The sequence below is a fragment of the Rousettus aegyptiacus genome, unplaced genomic scaffold, assembly GCF_014176215.1.
Source record: "Rousettus aegyptiacus isolate mRouAeg1 unplaced genomic scaffold, mRouAeg1.p scaffold_m13_p_10, whole genome shotgun sequence".
In the NCBI taxonomy this organism is placed as follows: domain Eukaryota; kingdom Metazoa; phylum Chordata; class Mammalia; order Chiroptera; family Pteropodidae; genus Rousettus; species Rousettus aegyptiacus.
In genome coordinates this window covers 24,537,594-24,563,444 of record NW_023416285.1, presented here as the reverse complement: position 1 = coordinate 24,563,444, position 25,851 = coordinate 24,537,594, and the positions used below count along the sequence as shown (strand labels likewise).

The following is a 25,851-nucleotide window of genomic DNA, read 5'->3' as shown; positions in this document are numbered from 1 at the left end:
ATATTAGATTACAGAGAATTAAAATTATGATGAAAAGATCTCAAGCTTAACATTATATTATTGAAAGGGCATGCACCAAAATATTAACAATAAATATCTGTGATAGTGAGATTAAAGGTTTTGTATGCATGTGTTTTTCTGTGGTTTTCCGAGAAAGAACTTAAGCCCCTTTTACAGTTGCTTGGAATTCTCCCTCACAATGGATATTTTTATTTAAAAAAATAAAACAAGCAAAATATCATGCATTTAATTAACTAATCTAATTATTATTTTCTTGAAACACTTGAAAATCTAGTAATTTCCTGGATTTGAAGGAAAAGTAGAAACACATTTTTCCTATTCTCCCCCTTTGGAATGGAAGTCTTTCCAAAAATGGAAAGGACAGTTCCTAACAACTGTCCACGAGCCTCCTTTCTTCATTCCTTTTTAATTTTTAGAAGATAAATATTTCTTAAGTACCTACTTGGACACTAAAGACAGGGCAGAAAAGTCAGACCAAAATCCCACTGCTCAGGGCACTTAGTCAAACAGGAAGAGAGGGAATGAATGAGATTAGTAATACATATACAGAGTGGTAAGTGCCAATGAGAAAAATAAATGAGGCATGGGCAATAAGAATGTGGGTGGGAATTATTGTGATTTAGACAGGGAAGTGGGGAACACCTCACTGAGGTAAAATTTGAGCAAAGGTCTTAAGGAGATGAGGGACAAGCCCTTAGACTATCCGGGGGGCAAGGAATGTTCTGGGCAGAGGGAGCAGCAAGTGTGAGAGCCTTGAGCAGCCTTCCTAGGTGATTAAGAAAGAGGAAGGTCACTACTCTGGTGAGAGAGAGAGAGAGAGAGAGAGAACAGGATGAGAGGTCGGAGTAACAAAGGTTAGACTGTGGAGGACTTTGGAGGCCTCTGGAAGGCTCCGGCAATTACAGGATGTCAATTCCAGATTTCTTAAAGCAGGTCTGTACTTCCACAGGTAAAGCCTACTGGTATTAAAAGAAGACTGGGGTATGTCTGAGGCATGCGGTATGTTGATATGAGAAACACAAGAACAAACAAGTGAAATCAGTGAAAATGCCAATTACTTATGACTGGAGAAATGTCCAACTGTGAGATTTTTATTCATGAATTTAGAATTGTATATGCCAAGGTGTTCCAGGAACAGCCAGACACAATTCTGGCCCTAAGGAACTAATACGGTCTATGGGCAGGTATGTCGGTAAGGTAGTACACAGTCTGGTTAAACGATGGGATAGCAACAAGTTTGGGAGAAGCTGAGATGTGGGCTGAAACGATCAGAAACTTTTTGTAGAGACGGCGTCCTATGTTAAGTCTAAATGATGGCTACGATTTTAAAAACAGAGTGGAGAGAGAGAAGGATGTCCAGTATGCAAAGACATGAAATGAAGATGGGGTAAGTATGTTTGTTTTACAGGCAATGGTCAGGCATATGTTGGCTGGAATAGAAATTCTGCATGGGGCAGTGGTAAAAGGTCAGTCAAAGAAAGATCGTAATATTTTTTGGACAGAAGTTTTACCCTGTAGGCAAAGGAATTTCCAATAATATTTAAACAAGGAAATACTGTGGTATGTAGAGGAGCTTGGATAGAAAAAACATTTGAGAGACAGCAGTTGGTGGTTGCAGTACTTAAGACATGAAGTGATGATGAGTGTGCCTGGAGTGTCCAGTATGGAAAGGAAGAGTAGTAGATGTTAAGAAGAATCATACAACTTGGTGATGAGTTGAAAGAGCTATTTTTATATTTTAAATGACTTACAGATGTTTACTAGGAAAAATGGTGATAAATTTTGAGAAACTTTAAAGGGCTATCCAAAAAGGATCTGGTTTGAATATTTTAAATTTGAGTGATGCAACGTCAAGTGATTGGACATATTATAGATAGGAGAACAAGTTTCAGATGAAAGATCAATGCTAAAAATAAAGATTTGTTAGGGGTAAGTTGGTAAATCATTTGGATATTTGAAGTTTTTGTTTTATTGAGCCAACAAAATTTCTCAGTGGGTTATGAATAGACTAAAAATTTCACTTACCATTCAAAGTGGGACATTTTTAAGAGTGAAAGGGGAGCTATTGATAATTATACCAGGACAACGGGCATAATAAAACCAAGACAGTTTAGATAAAACCAGGATGTATGGATCCCAGTTTATAAGCTCTATCTTATGTTTAAAGGACAGCGAGTTGCCATTTCTTATCTTTATTATTGCTCTTGGTTTTTCAAAAGGAGTCGAGTGTTTCAATTAGTGTCACTTTATTATGATTTGAGACTGGAGCCTCTCATGGCAAAGGATCCAATTTTAGACATCTAAAAATCAAACGCAAAGCCAACGAAGTAGCTTGTCATATAACTCCTCTCTGTTACCTATTATTGATGCTCCTGGCATGGCTAACAAAGTGTGGAGGGGACAATCAGAGATACTCTGGGTTGGCATCAGAACCTCTGATGTAAGGTTCCAGCTGAAGCAGAATTTTATTTGAGTTGCATCTACAAACAGAAGCTGAGAGAGTACTTAAAGCATGGTTACGGTGTGTTGTGTACACATGTGTTGGGACGGGGTAGGCAGAGAAAGAGTTTTCTTTATCCTGTAGCTGTGATTTGTTAGGAAATTCCTTTGTTGTGTGCATAGGTGAACAGAATAATAAAGGTGATATTCGTATGGAGCAGAATTGTGGAGGGTGTCATTGCAGCTCTCAAAAAAAAAAAAAAAGATTCAAATACAACTCAAAATGCTAAACAACTCCACTGTCTTTCAGACTAGACACTGTCATCTTCATTTATGAAAATATCAACATGGTGTTCGTCATCAAGGAAGTAAGCCAATTCTCGAAGTACAACTACATGTAGGGATTATTTTTCTTATGGAAGTGACCTTTTTTGCCTTTATTGTTTATTAGACTTTTTGCCTTCATAGTTTACTGAGTTTTTTTATTCAGTGTAGATGCTCTACATTCCTCTTGGCGCAAAGGGAAAAAAAATGTGTTTTGCTGTTATTCTGTGACCTGACCTTTCAAACAACCTCGTCACTTGGTTGGTGTGTTATTCTTAGTTATTTCTTAGGTTGTTGTGTTTTATGTATTAATAAGCAAATGTTCCAGCAATTTCTGTTTTAGAACAATCTATTTGATTCTGCGAAGAGAACATTTATACACCTTGCCTTCAGAAAGGAAGCATTTTCTATATGTCCATTAATTTCACTTTAAAAAAATGAGACAGAAGCTGTAATTTAGAAATATGGCATCAGAATCAAAATGTTAAATGATTTCTAAGGTTCTTTAATAAAATGACACAAAAACCAAAGAGGAAGGAAGGCACAAAGAACTAATATAGATAAGATCATGTTTTACCTTTTCAAGTAAACTAGGCATAAAACGAAACATTTTTATAAAACGGGATGATCAACAAATGTTTAAATGAGCAACATCAGACATCTGTTTGTCTATGCCCACCAGACTGTATGTCTGTGTACAAGTTAGAAACACTAACAACAATCCTCCTCAAGAGCTGAACAACAAACAGATAAAAAAAGAAAGTTCCACAAATTAATTTTTCAAGTACACACTTAACTTGGTCATCGGCAGAAAAAAACCCCCCCAAAAACCCATATTAATTCTAACTATAAATCTGCTATTAGAAAGAGAGAGAGAGAGAGAGAGAGAGGAAGAAAGTGTGTGTACGTGTGTGTGTGAAAGGATCCACAGGGCACAGAGTTTGTGTTTTGATATAAACTTGTTCTATTTAATGTAAACCGGCGTTTCACCAGAATCGTACAAAATGACTGTTAGCTTTTCTTTTGAAAAATTAATTTTTTTCATCATTTGTTTTCAACTTTAAAAAATTGCTATCCATCTTTTGCATCAGAGTTATCTTTTTCTTACTTAACTTTTTCATAACGACATAAAATATTACAAAAGGAGTAGAAATCTCTTTTGGACCCTCTCTGGTCCCATCACTCTCCCTGCCTCCCCAGAAACCAAGATAATGACTAGTCTGTACTTTTCAAACATTATTTTTATGTTTTTACTACTATTATTAATTTATGGGTTATTAAACTTTTCTATTATTAATTTATGGGTTATTAAACTTTTTATCTTGGCATCACACTCCAAGCTTGCTTTTTTATTTCTCAGCACTATGTTTTTGAGAGGTATCTAGAGGTATCTTTTGCTTTATCCATTTTAGTGATACTTCTGAAAATGTAAAATTTAGAACCTGTTATTGATAAAATAGGAGCTTTTCTTCTAGGATATTTATAGTTTATCCATTTCTTTTATCTCGTTAGTACCACTGGAATCGTCTATAACGTTGTTCTCTGTGGACAAAGATGGACCACTTTTGGCAATTGTAGAACAAAAATACTAGATATGAGGTGCTTGAGAATAAATTGATTAAACTGTTCTGAAATTTGTCATTTTCAGTGTTTCATCATTTTACAGGTCAATGATGTACTTAATCCTTCAATATGGGTTTTTTAAATGTCAGAGCTTTCTCATTTGAACAGTTTCAGTTGATTTTATTATAGAGTTGTTTTCTTAAAAATAAGGCAAATGCCAACAATTCTTCCAATATTAAATATTGATATGTATGTATAAAGTGAGTAGGTTTGATTAAATACCATCCATTTGCTGCTCTGCCCTGTTAAACAGACTTTCTGAATATCTCCTGTGCTCTACTCAAACACCTTGTTCATGGAGATCCCATTCAAGAAAAAGAGTAAGTTTCTATTAATCTTGAATGTATTTTATATTTAAGATGATGATAAAATATAATGACAAAAATTTGGCCAGGAAATAAAAATGAGTTTCAAAGGGAAAAACTGCTGATTAATAATGAGGTGAAAAGTCAAACTGCTACATACGTAACATCTGGTTTTGCGCAAACAAGGCATAAAACAATTGAAGCCAGAGCGAATCACCAGGAAACAGGAGTAAGTAAATCTGAAGCAAGTGTGATACTGGCATCTATAAATATGCAGCACAAAGTAATTATCTTATTCTAACATGCGCTGACTAGACACCCTGCTTTGACCTGTTCTGAGTCAGAGACCTAGACGAGGGCTCTTTGGAACTCCTTATGCTGCCAATGGGAAGAAACCACTGCTAGAAAGATCCTGGGTAAAAGCTAATTAAATCAGAAGCACACACATCTGTACCCAATCTAGAAGGATTTTGGAGTTCTTAAATAAATACATAGAAAGTTCCTTTACAAATCAACTGTAGTAACACAGCTGAGATGTCATAGCAAATTGATTTAATGACTCAACAGAGTCTGACAAGAATGGACCACAGGTCCTTCAAAGTGTTTGATGTTGTCTGCCACGAGCAACAATCTCATCTAAAAGATTTACTAATTTAAATCATTAGAATATTTCAGCATTTACCCTAGGAAAATATTCAAACATTTAGGGCCAAATGATACATGGAATTATCTCAATCAAATAAGGAAATGCTTGTCCTTACGTTGGGTGGGATGTAGGTTGAAGTGGGGAGCTGTGTTATCATCCGAGTCATATTCGTAAAGACTAACTGACATCAGAGGCTAATGGTTTGGACCTGAAGGGGGGACTAAGTGCAGGTAATGGGGAGAAATTGTCAAAAATGAAAAAACAAACAAACAAACAAACAAATTATTCTCAAATGAAATGAATCCTTTGCAGGACTGGTGAAAACTTAGTTGATGATATTCTATCTAATCCATAAAAATTTATGACCCCTTTCAAAAAATTAAATTGTATATGGCCTGTATGAAGATTGCTATCATATTCAGTCAACATTCAAAGGGAAAGGGAAAGAAGAAAAATATTCTACAGGAAATTCTTGCTAAACTATACCAAAAAAACTTTACCATTTTCTAAACTACACTTGTAAGAAGATAGGATTTTAATTTTTGGTTAAGTACTCTGCATATCCAAAGTAATCCCCATCTCAGTTGTCAAAGTTCATAAGTAAATACAGTGTGTGAAATGCGGAATTTAGTCATAGTGGGGTCTCTGGCTACTATAAAAAGCTAATGGGCAGGTTTGACAAGTTGGGAAAATTATTCTTAAGCATCAAAATACAGGAAAAATCACTGAAAATTACTCCTTCAGTGATTCCTCCCCCCCCCCCCCCAAAATACCTTACAGTTCTTCTCCTCTCCTCATTTCTAATTCCTCTAATGAAAAGTTTGGTTCCCTTTCTTTATCCAAATCAATGATATCCCACAGTAGCAAAGAGAGGGGAAGTAGAGTAGATGCAGACCATCTAATAAAAGAATGACTCCTGAGCAAGGAATTTCTAAACTTCTGTAGCAGACACTATTTACAGATGGATTTGAAAACTTGTGAATTATATAAAGGAAAGAGCCATTCAAAATTTTCTATAAACACATAGCCTTGTAATAACAAAGTTAGAGTGTATGACCAAAATAGGGAAATTCTTATTAATATTCACCAAAGCATCTGTTTCTGAGAAGAGCTTATTTTTTGATTCTTTATATCAACTATTTGGATTATAAAATAAAAATAGTGACTGTCACTGAGATTCTCTAGAATTGTGTATGAGATCATGTACGTATGTGTGTATATTTTAGAAAATATGCAGAAAAACACAATGAATAGTAAACACCCCATATCCAGAATTGAGATTTGTCAACATTATCATATTTGCTTCATTTGTTTTAAATAAGATAACATCACAGAAAAAATTTAAATCCTTTTTGTTGCTAACCTGCCAGTCCATGAGAATCAAGCTCTACAAACATCGAATTTTTTTTTGTTTTATTTTCTAGTACGCAGCAGGCATTGAATTAAACCATGTCTTCTCTGCCTTTCCACCAATGTAAGAATTGAGTATATTTTTTCTAGTATCTTTTATAATACTTTTACAAATATTTTAATGTATTAATGAACATTTATGTCTGAAAGTAAAATTTACAAAAATATTATCTAAAAAATATCATGCTGTATTTAGCCTTTTTCACTCAATGTACTGTCGACCAGAATTCTGTAAGCACACAAGAACTTCAATGTACCATTCCTAACATGGAACCTTGCTCAGTTAATACAACAAAATTCCATTATCGATGCTTTCTAAATTACTGATTAGAATATTATGATCAATTTTTACAAGACCCTAGACTGTCCATGCTCAGACTCTTCTACATAGTTCTGCTTTCTAAAATTTTATACAAAATATGGCTTTGAAGGAAGTAAAGTAACAGAATTAAGGAAATGGAAGAGGAAACAAGACAATCTAAAAAAGATAAGGTATTCTTAATGGCCATCGTAAATGCACTGTCGGATAAAGTAAATGAGTAATTACTGGACAACCTTGGCAACTTAGATTTAGGCATGGGAGGAAGGAGAAATAAGAAGTTAATTAAGTAAAAACTCTCTAATCATAAATCTGAATTGAATGTATCAGTACCAACTCTGGGTGCATTTCTTTAAAAAATAAATGATTTTCTATTTCTGGCCTCTGAAAGTCCAAGCAATAAGAACTAAATACTAACTACCTGTATCTAGTACTCATATAGTGGTTTCTATATACTATCTCCCCTCCCCGAAAGGAACTAGACCTCTTTAGAGAAATGCCTAATTCCAATTCCAGAAAAGGAATATATAATATGCCTTGCTTGGAACATCTTGTCACCCCCGCCCCCCAAAAATACAAGCTATGAGCACTACTCAGTGCCTGTGAAAAGGATTCAGGAATAAACTTGAAGAAACTCCCACTGGCCAAAGATGAAGTAATTTAACATCCAAAAGAATTACAGCAATTGACTAAAATATACAGAAATCAAATTCATCTCAAAATCATCAACATATAAAATCTGAATCACGAGTTCATAATGATACTTAAGAAAAAAGAACAGTATTATTTACACGCTAGGAAATCAAATCACTTTTTCAAAAAGGGTAAATATGACCAAAGAATCAACCATTTATCCTCCGTTTGTTGTAATAACTATATATACTTCAAGATAACTGAAGAGTTGATAAAGGCAAGTTTCTACCTATAAGAAAGTCTTGTCAAATGTTAAATCTGAATATAATCAAATTTTAGATCTAACTACTAACTAATAAGGAACACAGGGGACTGAACACAATCAGCAAAATCCAGTCTGGGGGAAACTCTAAGGAGCATATGGTCTGGTTTGTTTAAAGATGGATTGGGTGGGGAGAGGAAGGTGGAAACCTCTAACTTAAAAGAAATCAACCAATGGAAATGTGTGGATCTCACTTTGATCTAGATTCTTCAAAGTAAATTGTAAAAACTATAATTTACGAGACAGTTGGAGAAATTTGAACACTTAAGCATAAAAATTATTACTAATTTAGGTGAAATAATGATACTCTGGTCAGTTTTTTAGAAGGAGTACTTATAGAAATGGTATCATTTCATTCAGAAATACTTCAGCTTGTATTAATTATTTTCCAAATAATTTGGGGAAAAAGGGGAAGTTGGTAGGGATACAGAGAAAAGAAGATGAACAGTGCTGATAATTATTTAAGTAGGAGTGCATGGAGGTCTCTGTACCCTTTCTTCTGCTCATATATGTTAATGTTTTAGAAAAACAAAAGATAAAAGCTTGAGGTTGTTGAAAATTTGTAAAATGCTAAAAGGCATCATTAGGATTAAGATAATTTTTTTCCCCCTCAAATATCAAAATCTTTTCAAGGAGGTATACTCTGTGAACCTTAAATGTAAATAACAAAATACTATTTTGTGTCAGAGAACCATGCCCCGACACAGACTGAATTGGAGAAGACTCTAGTCATAGATCCAAATCATGAGTACTTCAAATGCAGTGCCTTATAAAATGCACTAAAATAAAGCATAATCCATAGAAACAAGCGCATGAGTGGTCAGAAGCAGAGAACCAACATAATGGAAATGTACAGATCATTGGAGTTTATGAAAACCCTCTTCCTGATCATTTTTATTAAGATTTAAATGACTAATGAGGCTTTTAATGATACCATCTATTTCTGCTTAGCAGTAGAACAGTTAATATGCAATATTAATAAAAATTAATGCTCAAATATTAAAATGAAGAGTTTTTTATTTTGTGGCACGTCTGCATCATCTGCATCTGCTCCCCGTGCTCTCCTATTCCTCCGGCCTACTGATGAACTTGCTAGTATTGACAAGCAAACCACCAATAGCACAGGTACCTTCGTCAGTGCTGTAGGCAAATTCTGGTAACTGTTTGTATATCAGCCGTGTGCTAATTAGTCTTAGGATTATCTAAATCACCAAAAATTATACGATGCTCCTTCAGGCTTCTAGAATTGAGTCTGGATGTTGGCTGGCAGATGTCCCTGGAGAGACCAGGCTTGTCCTGTCAGCCTCTATGATGAGTACTACCAGATATAAAGTAAGAAGTGGCTGCGTTAACATATGCCTGCCAATCAGTTATGGGCTAGAGGGTGCTTTTGGGGATGCAGAAGAAAAGCATCCTCTGGCCTAATGATACTGACATAGACATCCAGTGTCCGGTCATGTGTCTGAGTGCCATTTTTTGATTAAGTATCAGTGCCAGCATGCCCATCACATTCAAACACTACACTCTGTCATAGCTTTAGTTTACTGCTGTGACTTTTCATTTATCCCTCTACCTACATTTATGCGACCAAGATAAGAGAACTGACATACTGTTTCACAAACTGAACATGGTGTGGCAACTTCACAGCAAAGGCTTTCTCTCTGGATATGGCTTGATGTCGTTAATCTACTCAAAATATGAGATGTAAGGTAAAATGCTCAATTGTTGTTTTCTTTCAACCAAGTCTGATGAAATGGATGGATTATAACAGGAAAATGAAAAAAAAAAAAAAAACATACCTAAAGACTGCGAGAGTCAGGGACCAGAGCACTAATGGCTTCCGCAGTTCAAACTTTGCCCGTTTGTTCATTAGGTGCCGACCGCCAAAGATAAATGCAGCATACAGAGCAGAAAACAGGAAAGATTTCTTCCTATGAGCAAACAAAAAAACAAAATCTTATGAAATAAGAATTTAAGCAATTTATTTTTATCCATTAGAAATTTGTTTATTCATTATCCATCGACTTTTATACCAATCCTCTCTTTTAAGCACTGAAAACATTTTCTTTGGAATGTGCCCCCTTCACTGAAGAGACTGTTGCAGGAAGCGACACTCAACGGAGGAATCAGATGCTCGGACAACTTCGTTAGGGGAAGGAGAATTTAATGCCGGCGGAGAGCGTGGGGCATTCAACAGACCCAAAGCACAATCTCCCCTTGGTTAGATTTCTTATGGCTTGTATACATTTGCAGTGTCCATGCAAGGGGCATGGGATTCTTTTGTCTGAGGTCTCATGTGCTCTTCATGACTCAGGATGGGAGGAGGAGCTTCGGGGTGGGGGGGGGGGGCGGTGAGGGGTGCTGTAAAAGGAGGGAAGAATTTCCAGACTATTGGTTCTACAGGTCATTTGTTTTGTAGAACCTGCGACCTGGGCGTTATCAGCATCATTATAGGATTCTTGAACAGAGACAGGACCTGCTCAGCGGATTCCTATCCAAAGGCTGAACTCTAATTGTAACATAGCAAGCAGTTTTACACAGTATTGTTATTCCCACACAGCTGCAGAGATAAGGAAGAACATTAGTTGGTTGGCAAGCCATCAATTAACAGATGTGAGCTGGAGAGCCCTTGAGGTGGTGGGGTGGGGGGTAGCAGTGGGAAAACATGTTAGCTGAAGAGCACTGGGCAGCATGGGGGGTAAGAGCAGTTTTAACTGGCTCAGTCGGTCACTTCTGTGGGCCCTTTCCTTTGCATTTTTTCAGATGCCTCCTCTCCTCTCTCCTTCCTCCTTTGAGATTCTAGACATTCTATTTTTACATTGGAGTCTCACATTTTCTATCTAAGCTATCTTATGGGATCTCCTGATAGTGGCGAGTAAAGTACATGTGGGCTGCAGCTCGCTACTGTACGATGGCTCCTACCATGCCTTTTAAGCTTTTTAATAGCAGGGGCAGCAGATACAGCCCTATCAGGTAGATTCCTAAGAGCAGTAAAACTGCTCCTATTAAGGTTTTAAACCTGCCAAAGGCTGAAAATGATCCCTCTAAAAGGCTATTGAGGTTCTATTTGTGCCATTACTTACACAGGCGTGTGCTATCTTCTTGACAAGATCCTCAACTGTTTGGTTCTGGTCATCTATCTGTACGTAACGGTTGGTGAGAATGAATTTTCTGCACATCTAGTAAAAGCCCAAGTGGGGCTATTTAGTTTTGGAACCTGCCTGGGTCCTGTCAGGCTCTAGTTAGCTCTGGGAATCTGGCCAATGGATTTTTCTGTCCTGTTTTCCTACTACACGCTTATTTGGAGGTGGTGTTATAATATCATTGGCTTAGGCAAATTAAGTATCTGACTGACTCTGTGAGATTTCCTTTACCTCTAGCCAGGCAGTATTGTCCTATAATAGTATGTTTTAAAATCTATCGGCTATCATCAGAGGTGTGTGGGGCCATTATATTTGGCGTTGTCTTGGTGGGAACTAATTCTGTAGCTTCCCACAGCTACTTAATCCTCTATTAGAGTCCTCCCCTCCCGCCCCCCACCCACCCACATATAAACAGGAAGTGATATTTAGGAAGAGAGCTGTTCCTTTAGCCAACCTTCCTTTGTTCTGCAGGTGTCCTCCTGGCCTGGCTGCAGGACTGATTAACACACTGTAGTCTCTGAATGTGGCTAGACTAACACTTCGATTTTCCCTGCCCCTTCCTTACACTATTTCCTTTCAGCGATTCTATTCCTTTAATCTTAAGGGGATGTTGAGGGAGGAAGGTCTGTCTTCTGTAACTTCTTCGAAGCTGAGATAGGGCTGTAGTCCCTGCCTATTGGGAACAAAAATCTCTGAAAGCGTATTCTAAGGGCCCCAGAGGCAGACAGCATGAGGTCATTCCAGCATGCAGAAGTGGAACCTAGAAGATACAAACTTAGCAAAAAGATAGAAGAGACAAGTCCAAGTTAATAGTAGAGGTAACTGACAATGAAGTTACTTTTCATGGCAGTTTGTTAATTCAAGGTACACAAAAGTTCCGATTCCCTGGGACATGTGGACTTATCTACTTTCCAGAACAAGAGCGTAGATCTTCCACGGGTTCATAGGAATAGGCTATACTTTCTGGTTTATTTTCTGGATGAAACTGTGAGGACTCATAAGAAAATTGGTTAAGACAAATGTACCTAGTTGTTCATTTCTTGTACTTTGACAGCATTTGGGAACTTTGAACCTAACAAAACTTGGTAGGGAGGGCCCTTTCTGTTTGCCTTGAGAGCTGTTTATTCCTGTCGCTGTGCAGTTAGCATTGGAGAGAGGCCCATGGGATGGGTCAAGACAGAGTAAATAGCTATAGTATCTAGTAAAAATTCAGTTTTCCCCTCTCGTCATGTCGAGGGTGACCTGAGGTTCCATTGTTGTGATCGTGGTGGATTTTTCTAGGACTGGAGCTTGCAAGCACTTGAGCTTCCGTTATTGGAGGAAACAGCAGCCCCTTCATGGGGCAAGGGCTTATGAGGTCCACCCCTCCCTGGCTCCCCAGGGCTAGATGAATTCTCTCTTTTAGTGCCTGTCCTTCTGCAGTTTGCACATTGATTATGCCTCAGTCCCAACAATGCCTGCAAGGTTTTTATTGCCTAGGGTCACCTCGAGATGGTCCTTGTATTGTGGCACCTAAAATTTGCACCCATTTTGTACACTGCTTCCTTCTCTGCCCAGTCCTAGTTATTGGACACCTTAAAGATCTTTGGCACCAAGTCGCCCTGCAGAGTTGGGGTCTAGGCCCCAACTTTTGGAGCTTTCTTTGAATATTAGGCACAGACCAAGTTATGAAATGTATAGCTAGGAAGGTCTGGCCCTCAGACTAATGTTAGCAGCATATTTTCTAAAAGTCACAGAAAACTGGTTGAGGCAACACAAAACACATAAATTATTTTGATTAAGCATGGAATCCTTGTTTTCTACTCAGAAAACTTTTCCATAACATCAGTAACAGACTAGTAGTCTCAGAAATATTAAAACGCAACTTTAATTTTGTATTAGTTTACTTTTGCCATTTAAATGTCCAATTTTGTTTAGCTTAATCGCGTAAAATTTCCTCTCATGATTTCTCTTTATAAAACTTCTACTACTTTCCTCATTCAAAAATAACCAACTTTAAGACAAATATCTTTCCTTTAATTTCCTTCAAAATAAATTTCTATACTTCATACATTTTCTTACCAAAAACATACATTTTCCTTTCTATTATAATTAGAATTCTTATTTTAACCATATATTACTTGTAACGCAGACAAATAAATCAGTGGTCATGCACATACTTATATTTTCCTATTATCAGTATTTGTAACTTCCTTGGGGGTGCATATCTAGTTTCCTCAGGGCGTGATGAAATAATGGGGTCCCTAGAAAACCTGGACCCCTTCAGAGTTTGAGGGTGAAGGAAGAGGAGAAAATTCCTGATTATTTTGAGATCTCCAGGAAGGTGCTCTTATCACTGGGTCATCTAATAAGTCTGCGTCTTGGTAAAGGAGCATAGAAGCTTGTATGTAGGGAACTTCCTCCCATTTTCCGGTTTCTTGCAAAAAAAAAAAAAAAAAAGATCTAATTGGAGGATAGTATTGTAGTTTAGTGAACCGTTTACAGGCTGAACTTTTTGATCCCCTTCCCACTGTTAGTTTGGAAGGCGGAGGGTCCCCTGTGGGTCCTTGCTGGGAGGAATTGCTGTGGCTGTATTTCGCTGACAGCTGGACTGTGGGGCTGAGGTTTCTGCTTTCCCCGCAGGGCACAAGCTGGGAAGTGCTTGTGCCACTGGTGAGGAAGGAGGAAAAATATTTTTTCCTTACTGAGAGTTGAACCTGGGCTGCCTGGTAAAAGTACTGAACTTCAACCCTTAAGATACCAGGGAACGCAATCCTAGCTGTGTCTGAATCTGAAAGCATGTCACCCACCCCTAGGATTGGGTGCGTGCCCCGTGGCATCCTGCTGGTGCCGCCTGGAAAGGCTGAAGAGGGACGGGAGATGGCAGCACGGGTCTGGGAGTTTAAGTCCGGGGGTGTTAATGAGCACCTGTTTGGTTTTTTTTTCCCCTCATCTTTCAAATGCCTTCTGTCGTGTAGATTTCCAGAGTAGGGGCTCCCGTTCTCCCTGCTTTGTGGCTTCATAGAGGGATTTGGTCACGTGTGTCAAAGGTACTTTGAGCCTGCAGTTTTCCTTCGGTCAACTTGACCCCATAATCAATCCCCTGAGAAGCTTTTCTTAAAATTTTTCAACATACAATTTAAGCCAGTTGGTTTAGAGGAATCTCCCCACCCCCACCCCCCCATATTTGCCTTAGGGAGCATCCTAATGGAGGGGAAAATAGACCTTAAAATTTCAAGAAAATAATATGACAGAGGGTCCCTATGTCAAAAGGGTCATTTGGAGAAAGACAATTCTTAAACTGAATTAGTAATTAATTGCCACCCCCCCACCCCCGCCCCATATCCTACCCTATGTCGGTGATGCGAAGACAAACAAGGGTGGGTGACTCCTCCAGAGAGGAGACCACTCAGGTGCTCATCTGGCCGTGTCCCGAAGGAGCTTGGCGATGCTTGGCCGTAGTGGATTCAGCTTTATGACCTATAATCGGACACTAGTCCAATGATGCTATAGACCATATGCCATACACCACGGAGCCGCTGATGAGCCCACTCGAACTCCATGGACTTTAGAGGACCTTAAGGGTGCCCAGCTGTGGAGCTCCAAATTTGTACCTGACCGAGTCAAACCGGCCAGGCCACTCATTCATTCACTCATTCATACACCAGGCTAAAACATTGCCTCCCTCCGCTTTGGGAGGCCCTGACCTTTGTCTTCCCGCCCTGGGAAGACCCTGACCTGTGGAGAGTAAGCAGTCGTTCCTCTTAACCTATGGAGGACGCTTGCTTACTCTCCAGAGGGGGATCGGGCTTTCCTTTTATGCAGTGTTAACCTAACACACTCCACCCTTCACCCTACGTACCTGTGAGGTCATGGTTTCCCTTAACAAATGTAGAGTACTAGGGTGACATCCGGAGGTGATCAGGCTCCCCAGGGGGGCAGGACCTGAGCTGGCTACCCTGTGCCTGGTTTTTCCTTATCGTGGCCCTGCCATGTCCTAGTTTTCTTGTTCCTCTGTTATCTGATCCTTGCAGGGACGGATAATGGGGCTTCCCCTTCCGTCCTGTGAGGCGTCCACACAGGGTAATCCCCAATGCGCACTCAGTGGATGTGTCTACAGGGTGGGTTGGGGTCCCCTCAGTGGGGTACCTGAATTCTGCCAAATGCGGGCGCCGTTCCTCCTTGCTTCCCAGCCAATGCACCAGAAATCGGTTGCAGGAAGTAACACTCGACAGAGGAAATTAGACGCTCAGACAACTTCGTTAGGGGAAGGAGAATTTAATGCCAGCAGAGAGCATGGGGCATTCAACAAACCCAAAGCACGATCTCCCCTTGGTTAGATTTCTTACAGCTTCTATACCCTTGGAGTGTCCATGCAAGGGGCACATGATTACTTTGTCTTAGGTTTCACGTGTGTTTCATGACTCAGGATGGGAGGGGGAGCTTCGGGTGGGGCAGGGGCTGTAAGGAGGGAGGAATTCCAGGCTACCGTTCTTACAGGTCGTTTGTTTTGTTGAACTCGCGACCTTGGCGTTATCAGTATCATTATAGTATTCTTGAATAGAAATGGGACCTGCTCAGCGGATTCCTATCCAAAGGCTGAGCTGTAATTGTAACATAGCAAGTAGTTTTACACAGTGTTATTGTTCCCACATGGCTGCAGAGATAAGGAAGAACATTAGTTGGTTGAGCTTGATACTAATCAAATATTAGTACCTGTTTATAGGAAATACAGAGGATACATCTAAACTGTTAAACATTCTGTAGGACAACCGAACTTATTTCTTCAACAAATCAGTAGCCTGGAATCAAAATCTGGGACCATTCTAGAGTGAAAATGACTTGAGACACATGACAATAAAAAATATAGAATTTTTTTTGAATCCTTATTTGTAAAAGACATTTTTAATCAAATCAAAAGTTGTTAGTCATACTTTTCAAAGTACTTAGTTAATATTTACAGATGAAATTATATACCTTGGATTCGTTCCCAGGAAACATGCAACCAAAACAATATTCAGGGTGGAGAGATAAAACAAGTTTAACAAAAGGGATGATGGAACACAGGGCCTCATCATTCTCTCTTTTTGGTAGTGAGGGTTAGATGGGGCTCTTATTCGGTCATAGCTAAGAAATATCAAATAGAATCTCCAGGTCCTGCTGGCTCACTATTATGCCAAGGAGAAGTGTCAATAGTATTGATAATGCCTCAAAAAACAAACACAAAAGGTTTCTATAGACCATGATTCAATAAAAATTTTAACAGAGGCCTTGTAAATAATTTAAACATCTGAATATACTTCCTGAAAAAGCAATATTTCCCTTAAAATTGGTATTCTCCACTCAGTTAGATTAAAATGGAAAAGGTTTGAAAGGTAAGTTACGACACATAATACAAATAGCAGAATGCATTAACCTGAAGATCATTATTTATAAAATGCTTCATACTTTTCTTTCCCCTAACCGCTGACAAGTATTGCTGACTCACGAGGGATCATACTATTTACATAAGCAACACACTTACTTCAATGAGTGCAAGAGACCTACTTGGCAAGTACAACTAAATAAAGTAAGTGATTCTGGAAATCAACCCATAACTAAGGGTGGAATAAATCTCTTCCACCGAGGTTTGCAAATTCTTCTCTTAGAAATAACACCTGGCACACAGTAGTGCTTATTAAACACCTGTCGAATGATCCTGGTCTTGTCATATCAGATTTTCTGCCAGGGAAAAATAATTATGCACCTGTGCACATGGGCGTTCAGCAAACACTAAGTGAATTAACAGTTGTACCTTCCCAGTAATATATTAACAGCTAAGGAATAAAATATTCAGAAGAAAACATGATCCATTTTCTTCCTCCAGAAAAAGACTATTTCTATACTTCAAAGAGAAATGAAAAAATGAGACACTTATGGAAACTTAACTATTGAACATATCAAAAAGAAAGTACTTTTGGCCATAAACTTATTTATCACTTTACTTCTCCTTTGAATTCTACGAGTGTTTGGCATTAAATTACTTTTAGAATCAGAATCCCTATTGCATATACACTCATATAAACAAGGACTCAGTAAAGAAAAACAAAATTCCATCGAGTTAATGGAGGCAGTAATAATAGGAAATAGTATATGTTCTTTTTTAAATTATAAAGATAATGATAAGTGACAATAATCATAGTATTATGATATAGGAAGTGATTCTTCTGGGTAGCAATTGAGCTTAAAACCGTTATCATTTAATCCTCCTAATCATTCTTAATGCAGGTAAAGTGTTATCTTTATTTTATGGCCAAGGAACCAGGCTTAAAGGTTAAGTGGCCTCAGATCCCCTTGCTCTCCTGTGGTAAACTTTGGGGACCAGGAGGAGAAAGGGTGCACCTGATGTGCTATCTTATAAGAATTTCTTAAGCCCTCCTACTGAATTCCATGGACATTGTATAACTATGTAGTACATTGTTTAACTGTGAAAAAAGCAAGAGGATTCTGGGCTTAGAATATTTTGATCCAAACTCCATTTCCTGGAGAACAAATTAACTATATAAACCACTGAAAACTTTCACTTATAATGCTTTCTCTCATTTGTTTAATCTAATTTAGGTTTTGGTTATGGTTAGAGTGATTGTGTTACTTGCAATTATGAACCAAGTGAAATGGATGTCTTTATGCGTCTTATCATTCGAGCCATTAAAGGCAAAAATAATGTGCCTCAAAGAACTAAGAAAATATTAAAATTTTCCCTCTGTATTTTTTTTATTCTAATTTTTCAGTTCCAGAATGAGAACTAATTCTAATGTACTGCTAACTTCCTGGCAAGGACCGTTCTCTTTTTCGCATGTTTTCTAAAGATTCTTTACAAACCCTCAATTTCACAGCTCAGGCAACCAAGTTAATTGATATAGACATGCAGAATTTGGGAATTGCAAAGGATTTTAGAGATGGAGCTCAGTTTCCTTGTTCTACAGCAGAGGGAATTGGGGGGAGGGGGTGCTAATGACACTGGTTGCCCATGGGCACACAGCTGCATATCGCTTATTGGTCAAAACTACCAAACATTGCCATGGCTACTCTCAAGGAAGTAGGTAAACATAAATTAATTATTTAGGCTATATCTGAGTCACTGGCCATTCATAATGTGAATTGATATTTGTTTAAGTATAAATACTGTAATAAAAATGTTGTTCATCGTATACTACATAAATCTGTGGTAAAATTCAAAGAATGGTTTGGGTTAATTTAGAATGAAGCTTAGGCTTCTATAAGAGGGGATCATCTTAAGGAAGTATTAAGTCTTATCTCTTCAATTAGGTAAACATAATATATCATTTATAGTTTAATGTATTAGATGTTTCCATTATGTTTAGAAGATAAACTTTTTCTTTAGCAAACTAGTTAAGTGAATTAAAACTACTTTTCCATCCTGGCATCTCTTTGGTAAAGATTCAATTATAGTCAAGATGAATAATGACTTGCTGCTAGCCCACTTACTATTTAATGTAGATAAATGGCTTCCCTAACATTTCAGTGGTAATCCAGTAAGACTTCATATTCTGGCAGGTCCCCACAGCTGGGTATAATGCAACACTATATTGTTTTATTATCAGATAACTAGTAATTTCTAGATGGTATGGACTCTTCTTATTTAATAAATCTTCAATGTTCATCGCATAGCACAATCCTTAACTGTAAATGCTTTATAAATACTTCTCAGGATGGTGATTCTGTGGCTATAATTATGAGGTAACCAACCAAATAAAGAATGCCCAAATGAAATACTGATGTGCTTTGGGCTTACTGCACTTGTATTTACCCCTTTCCGCTTCCATGCGTCATCAATACGAATAATGGAAATTAGTCCATAATTAATTAAAACAAATAATGGCTTTATCTTTTACCCTTAGAGATTAAGTTCTCTATCATGCTACCTTGTTCCAAAACATTCCTAAGAGATGTTTTTTCTAGTCTTACCACAGTAGCTGCTGAATATTTGTATTTGTTGTCCAATCAAATAACACTCTCAAAGAATGTGTATATATATATATATTTAAATGCTTTTTTTCCCCTCAACTCCGGGGATTCTACTGAAACTAGTACCTAGCTTCATTCTCTTTGATACATCAAGATCTCTGCCAGGAGACTTGTAGGCCATCAAGAGTCAGGATGAAACTTCCATTTGTGTAGCATTTCAACAGAGGATAATTGCTAATTACACTTTGGAGAGATGGCTGGAGCTCCTTTATGTTTAAATGACCTTGTTTTATGGCTACAGTTCATGCGTAAGTGCAGCAAGTTGTGAAAGTAAATATTAAACTGTGAGGTAAGAAAAGATCAGATCTAAAAGCATTTCCTAATTTGGCTGATATCCACTTAGTGTGCAACAAGTTTTCATGTTCTAAGTTGAAAAGTCCAAAGCTGAGCAAAATTGCTAACTGGTGAGGCCACATCTTTTTTAAGAATGCTCCTTTAGTTCAGTTGCTCATTCTAGTTGGAAACAAGACAAAAGTAATTTTAAGGCCACAAATAAATTGGAGACTTAGAGACTGAACAAAGTAACACATTGCTTATTGCCAACAAGAGATTCACTGGGTGTTAATGGTGGTTACAATTTGATAATATGAAAGAAGGTTTTCTTGAAAAAGATCTTAAAGTTGTGCTGTTGGAGTTCTCTAGCCAGGCCAGATTCTGTCACATTCTCGAGACTTAAAGACCCCCAATACTTCACGAAGGCATTTTTGTATTTTGAAACAATGAGAATTTTCCAGCAGTTTTTATTCCCAAGTAAATCATAACTGAATATGAATGACCACTTTATAATTGCAAGACAAAGCCATGACTAAAGTAAAGTCTTTTCTAATCTGTCTTATTCTAATCTGTTATGTTTGACTCAGGGAACCACATAATGTGTAATTTATGAGCTTCTTTGAGTTGCAATTACCACTTTCTCATTCTGTTTTCCACTCAGATGCTAATTTAAAGACCACAGGTTCTTCTTATTATTTTTTTAAAAGGCATGAAAACCATTTCAGTTTTCTATTGTTGAAGTAGGCCATGATCAAAGTAAAGTTACCTTTAGTTCATTCAGTAGATTGGCTACATATCTACCCTTTTCCAGGAGGGTACACTCCCTCTGTTAGATATGTTAGAGAAAGTTGCTTGTACTTATCCGTCACCATATAATTTTTCCTTTTGTCATCTTTTTAAAATTCTTGATAAATTCTTTTTTCTTGTTGGCTTTCTTTTTACAACTGGAAATAGGATCTTTGGGAAGAAATTACTTTCAAAATGTTACACACGCAGAGCCCCATAAAAAAATTATGTCTGTCTAAAACAGACACACAGACCAGTGGAAAAAATCGAGAGTCTAGAAGTAAACCCATGTTTATATGGGCAAATAATTTTTGACAAAGGAGCCAAAAATATACAGTGGAGAAAGGAAAGCCTCTTCAATAAATGGCACTGGGAAAACTGAAACCCACTTGCGAAAGAATGAAACTAGACTGTTGTCTATCACCACACATCAAAATTAATTCAAAAGAGATTAAGGATCTGAATATAAGACCTGAAACAATAAAATGCACAGAAGAAAACATAGGAACTAAACTCAAGGTCCTTGCTCTTAAAGAGGATTTTATGAATTTGACCTCAAAGGCAAGGGAAGTAAAAGCTGAAATAAATGAATGGGACTACCTCAAACTAAAAAGCTTCTGCTCAGCAAAAGAAATTGTCATCAAGGTAAAGAGACAACCATCTCAATGGGAAAATATATTTGCAAGCAATGCCTATGATAAGGGCCTAATATCTAAAAGGTACAAAGAACTCATACAACTCAGTAACAACAAAAAAACAAATGATCTAATCAAAAAATGTGCAGAGGACCTGAACAGACACTTCTCCCTAGAGGACTTACAAATGGCCGACAAACAGTAAAAAACACCATAAAGAACATATGATTATTTACAATGGAATGGAAACTGGATTTCAGATTTATAAGATTAAATCCAATTCAGACATAGAATTTTCCCAGATTTAAATCAAAATGACAGCTGCATAGACAACTATACAAACATGCATAAACATATCCAAATCTGAGTGCTTTCTTTCTCTCTACTCAAGAGCTAAACGTTTGAGCTACTAGCATTGGTGTACAGAGGCCATGGAAACTGCGTAGGACAGCTCTTCCCAACAAAGAATTATCTGGCTCCAGTGTAAAGAGTGTCAGGGTTGAGAAGCCCTGGCCAAGAGAGAGAAGAGAGAAAAAAAGATTAAGAAAAGGAAGATTGCAAAACTAAAGAGAATGTATGTTGAAATGTGAAAAAGGATCAACAAACATGCTCTCTGGTTGGGATGACATCACCTGAGCCTCAGATACACTCAGGCTGAATTGCTTCAGATTCCAAGCATAGCATAGAGTAAAGTTCTCATTTCAAACCAGCAGTTCTACTTAAGATTGTAAACTACACAACACAACCAATTTAGATAAACTTTTCCTTTTATTGTTCTAGAATTAGGTTCACTTCTGCTTGCCATGGAACCACGGAGTGATCAGTTCTTACAAACTGTACATCTCTTGTAATGCCTCCTTGTCATGAATGTTGCCCAGAGCTGCATTTTACAATCTCTGACCATGCAAAAGAAAGAAAGAATCTGAAATAGAGGGTAGTTACTGTCAAGACAACCTCCACCCCACACAAAGAGTTCGAATTCTTCTTCTTGAAGTGGAATTCCAGTTATTTCCAGTCATCCCTCTACTAACCGATCTTATAGTATATGATAATTCCACGAAAGCTAATCCAAACCTAGCCCTGGATCGGACGATGTAGTAGAAACACGTTAGACTACCAGAACTTATGACTCATATTGATATTATATGTTGTTAACCCATCTCTTCTTCTCAATTGTTAAAACATGATAATTTGGTACTAATGAAAGTTTCTATGACATAAACTTTTTAAAATTAAGAGTAAGAATAGCTCTATTTTTTAAGTCTCAGAATAATATAAGAAAAATAGGTGTTATCCATATGATAAAATATACCAATTGTAGGAAACAAAATCAATTGCACTGTTTTCTAAATCTTAGAACAAATTACTGATTATTTTTATTAGTTACTCTCAGGCCTTTGCCTCCCTACACTTTGCCATATTGGGAGACACTGAATCTCCTGGGATGACTGTTGAAAGCTAAAACGAGCTGAACGGGAAGTGGCTCTCTACCATGAGCCTGTAAGTCATCAGTGCCTACAGCAGACCCAGAATGAAACCTGCTAGGTAGTGTCCAGAGCTGGTCAGGAGACTTTTATCTTTCTATTTACAGCATTTCCCACGGAGACTTTAGCTTTGCTGTTTTTTCCCTTCATTTACAGTTTCGAAGCCAGGAAAAATGATAAAAATTCCTTTGGGGACAAAAATGTTTAATAGAAAAAATCTCAAAATCAAAAAATATGGAATTTAAGAACACAGCTCTCACTTCTCCAAAGAGGCAAAGGGGAATTTGTTTTATCATTAAAAGTTTCCTTTTACTACTAGATTGTGAGATAAGAATAATTTCTTCTTCACTAGCATGTCAGGTGAATCCTGGGCCATGACTAAGGTATGGCTGGGATTTATCAAGCATGGGTTCTGAGAGGAGATGTTTTCAAAACAGCTCTGCCTTCAGCAACATTTTCTTCAATCAGATAGTTTCAGAAGGAAGTAAAAATGTTTAAGGAGAGATGAGCCTGCATGTGACTCATGGTTTCTTTGAAAGGCAGAGGCTGCTTGCTGTGTCTTCCCATTTTCCCAAGGGCATTCCCCTTGGGAGGATGCACTAAGAGGGAGAGTGTCCTTTAGTTTACTCATGGGGACACACACACACAGCTATGACGATAGCAACTGCTCTGTACAGCAAACATGAGCCTCTGCGTTTACTATTTTCTTTTCTATTTGTCTTATTTGCCAAGAGTGATTTACTAAGCAGCAAGACTTAGGAGTAAGAATATTCTTTATTTAGCTACGCTTATACAGAAAGGTTTCCCACCGCAAGAAAAGAAATAAGTGAAAAAATAAGGGACTCGACAAGTGTTTATTCAAAATGCAACCTTCAGTAAAGCATTCTTGAAACAGTTTGAGAAATTCAAGATGCCTGAATGCTATAACATTTAAGTGTTTGAGCATCCACAGGTTGCAGCTGTGCACATAAATGTCTGGTACAGGGACTTGGCGCTCCACGACAGACACCAGGCTGAAGGCTGGCTTGGAATGCACAGCTCTGTTTGAATTTGGTCAAAGCAATGAGAACTTTTAAACTGAGCACTTACAATATCTCAGACACCGTTCTTAGTGTTCCAAGTACTTGAGATATATCTAATTTACGGCTCACAGAATCCACCATCATCCCCATTTTGCAGACAAAGAAACTAAGGAACACGTTTAAGTGACTTGTACAGGAACCCACTGATTTAAGTGACAGTGCCGGAATGAAAACCCAAGCAGCCAGTGTCAGGCCCTGTGCGCTTAACCACTACATTGTTGTCTTACCTAGGATGTTACACTACTTCTCAGTTCATCTTTTCAACAGTGGTTTTTATCATTGCTTTTACCAGTTCCCTCTCACATCCCATTGCTCTCTCTGACATTCAAAAACCTACATAATCATTATACTTAAAATGCATTTCTTCCCCAAGAAAGTATTTTCTTTATGTCATATTCACAATGCTATTGATTTTAATAGGGAGAAATAACTTGAAGAAAAACTATAAAAGAGTGCCCTTAAGAGGTCGAAGTCTGCAGACTACTTCCCCAAAAGTCACTGCATGCCGGAAGCTAGCAAATCCTTTCCCAGTCTGATGTTTGCCTACTTTTTGTATGCTGACAGCTACACTCCCTGGGTCCCTTAATGGTAGGACAAATCGGAAGATCTTTGGCATGTTACACAGGTTTTTGTGACTCCCCGCTTCGACTTATTTATTCTGTAGTTCTAGCCGTCCAAAAGGACATGCAATGTTCCTGTTTTTTCAGATCCTAAAATGTAGTTTGCACAAGACTAGATATAAGGAAATATAAGCATTAAATAATACGAAGGTGAGTGCTTTATATTTTCCAACTACCTGTTTGTTTGTTTTTTTTAAATAAGAATGTCATTAATGTCATGGGGAGAGGCGGGGGTCCAGGTCATAGGAATTTTAACAGATCTGACACTGTTTCTCAGACTATGTCCAAATGCTTTTACATGATTTTACTTATGTCTACTCTGGAATCATGTCTTATATCTTCCCTTGGAACATCCTATGCTACAGCCACACTGTGACTTGCAAAAGACATCACACTCCTTTGTCTCATCTTGCCTTTAAATATGCCATTCTCATTACTTTGAATGCCATTCCCACCTAACCTTGTCATTTTGTTGATCTGTGAAGGTATTCCCTTACTGCTTCTAGGTCAAGTTGATCACCCCTTCCTACTCTATATGCTTTGTACGCCTCTTATAGTGCTTAATTCCTTATATTTCACACATAGTTTTGAGGTCTGTAATCCTAAAGGGCACTGTGTCTCACCCGACTTTGTATGCCCAAGGCCTCATACCAAGTGCTGGCCTTAAAGTGGGCTCCTGACATATGAAAGGATAAATGATATATTGGATATTTTTAAAATTTTGTGATATGGAAATACTTTAAGGGAAAAAATATATTACTGGGAGACCAAAAAAGATAACCAACGGTTAAGTCATCTATGAATCTATAGTTCAAACCCACTTGACTCTAAAGTCTAATCAGCAAGAATTATGTTTATTATAGCCACCTCCCTCCCCTAAGAGCTGAAAGAATCCTACAAATTAATATGAATTGGCTTTTTTTTGTTTTTGTTTTTGTTTTTAAGGTGAGGCAACTCTTGGTTGACCTCACAGATTGCAAGGACCTTGTCAGCTTACAACCTCATAGTTTTAAAATTTTTTTACACCTACAGCACCTGGTCTTCCTAGGTGATCTCCCATCCAAATACTAACTAGGCCCAACCCTGCTTAGCTTCCAAGATCAGACGGGATCAGGCTTATTCAGGATGGCATGGCCAAGACTGAATTGGCTCTTTTGAAACCTGTCTTTGGATCACATTCCCACTGATGCCTGCTGCTCCTGGAGTAGCATACTGTGCCACGTAGTGCCAAAGAATGTTGAGAAGCACCATTTCTTTAGTTCCTGGTGGCCAGAGATCAACATATTGCTTTCTCAGTGTAATTATTTGCATAAAGTAAGCAAAAGATGCAATAGACAGGTATAAAGTAAGACTGGCACTATGATAGCACACTCTCTACCTAATAACTATACCCCCATTTATAAGCAAGGAATCTCTGAAAATTCACCAATACATTTCCAGACAGAAATCAAAATAAGGCCCACAATAACATATTAACATATCGATGATTATTATACTATAGTCAAAGGATTATTATACTATAGTCAAAGAAAGTTCTCAGATACTATTTGATATTTACCAACAGGCGAAGAGGAAACTGATAATATTTGATTCAGGTGAAGGTACAGTGACTCATGTTTTGTTGGTGGAAAGGTAAAATGATATATCTCTTGGAAAAACAATTAACCAAGAACCTTAAAACATTCGCGCCTTTTAATCTTGCAGTTCCATTTCATGGAATTTGTCTAAAGCAAATAACCTTAAATACAGTAAAAGCAATATATATAATCACTGCAGTAC

General features: G+C 37.7%; 1 protein-coding gene and 1 pseudogene across 3 annotated transcripts in view; both read right to left on the bottom strand.

Annotated features, from left to right (window-relative positions):
* ELOVL6 (ELOVL fatty acid elongase 6) overlaps positions 1–25,851 on the bottom strand; it is a 101,165-nt gene that overhangs the window by 32,696 nt on the left and 42,618 nt on the right. For all 3 annotated transcript variants that reach the window (XM_036227620.1, XM_016140826.2, XM_016140825.2), the window contains one exon: positions 9,842–9,973. In XM_036227620.1, the coding sequence (XP_036083513.1) occupies positions 9,842–9,973 (132 nt within the window). The remainder of the gene's footprint in view (positions 1–9,841; positions 9,974–25,851) is intronic.
* Positions 25,096–25,214, bottom strand: LOC118609203 (annotated as a pseudogene).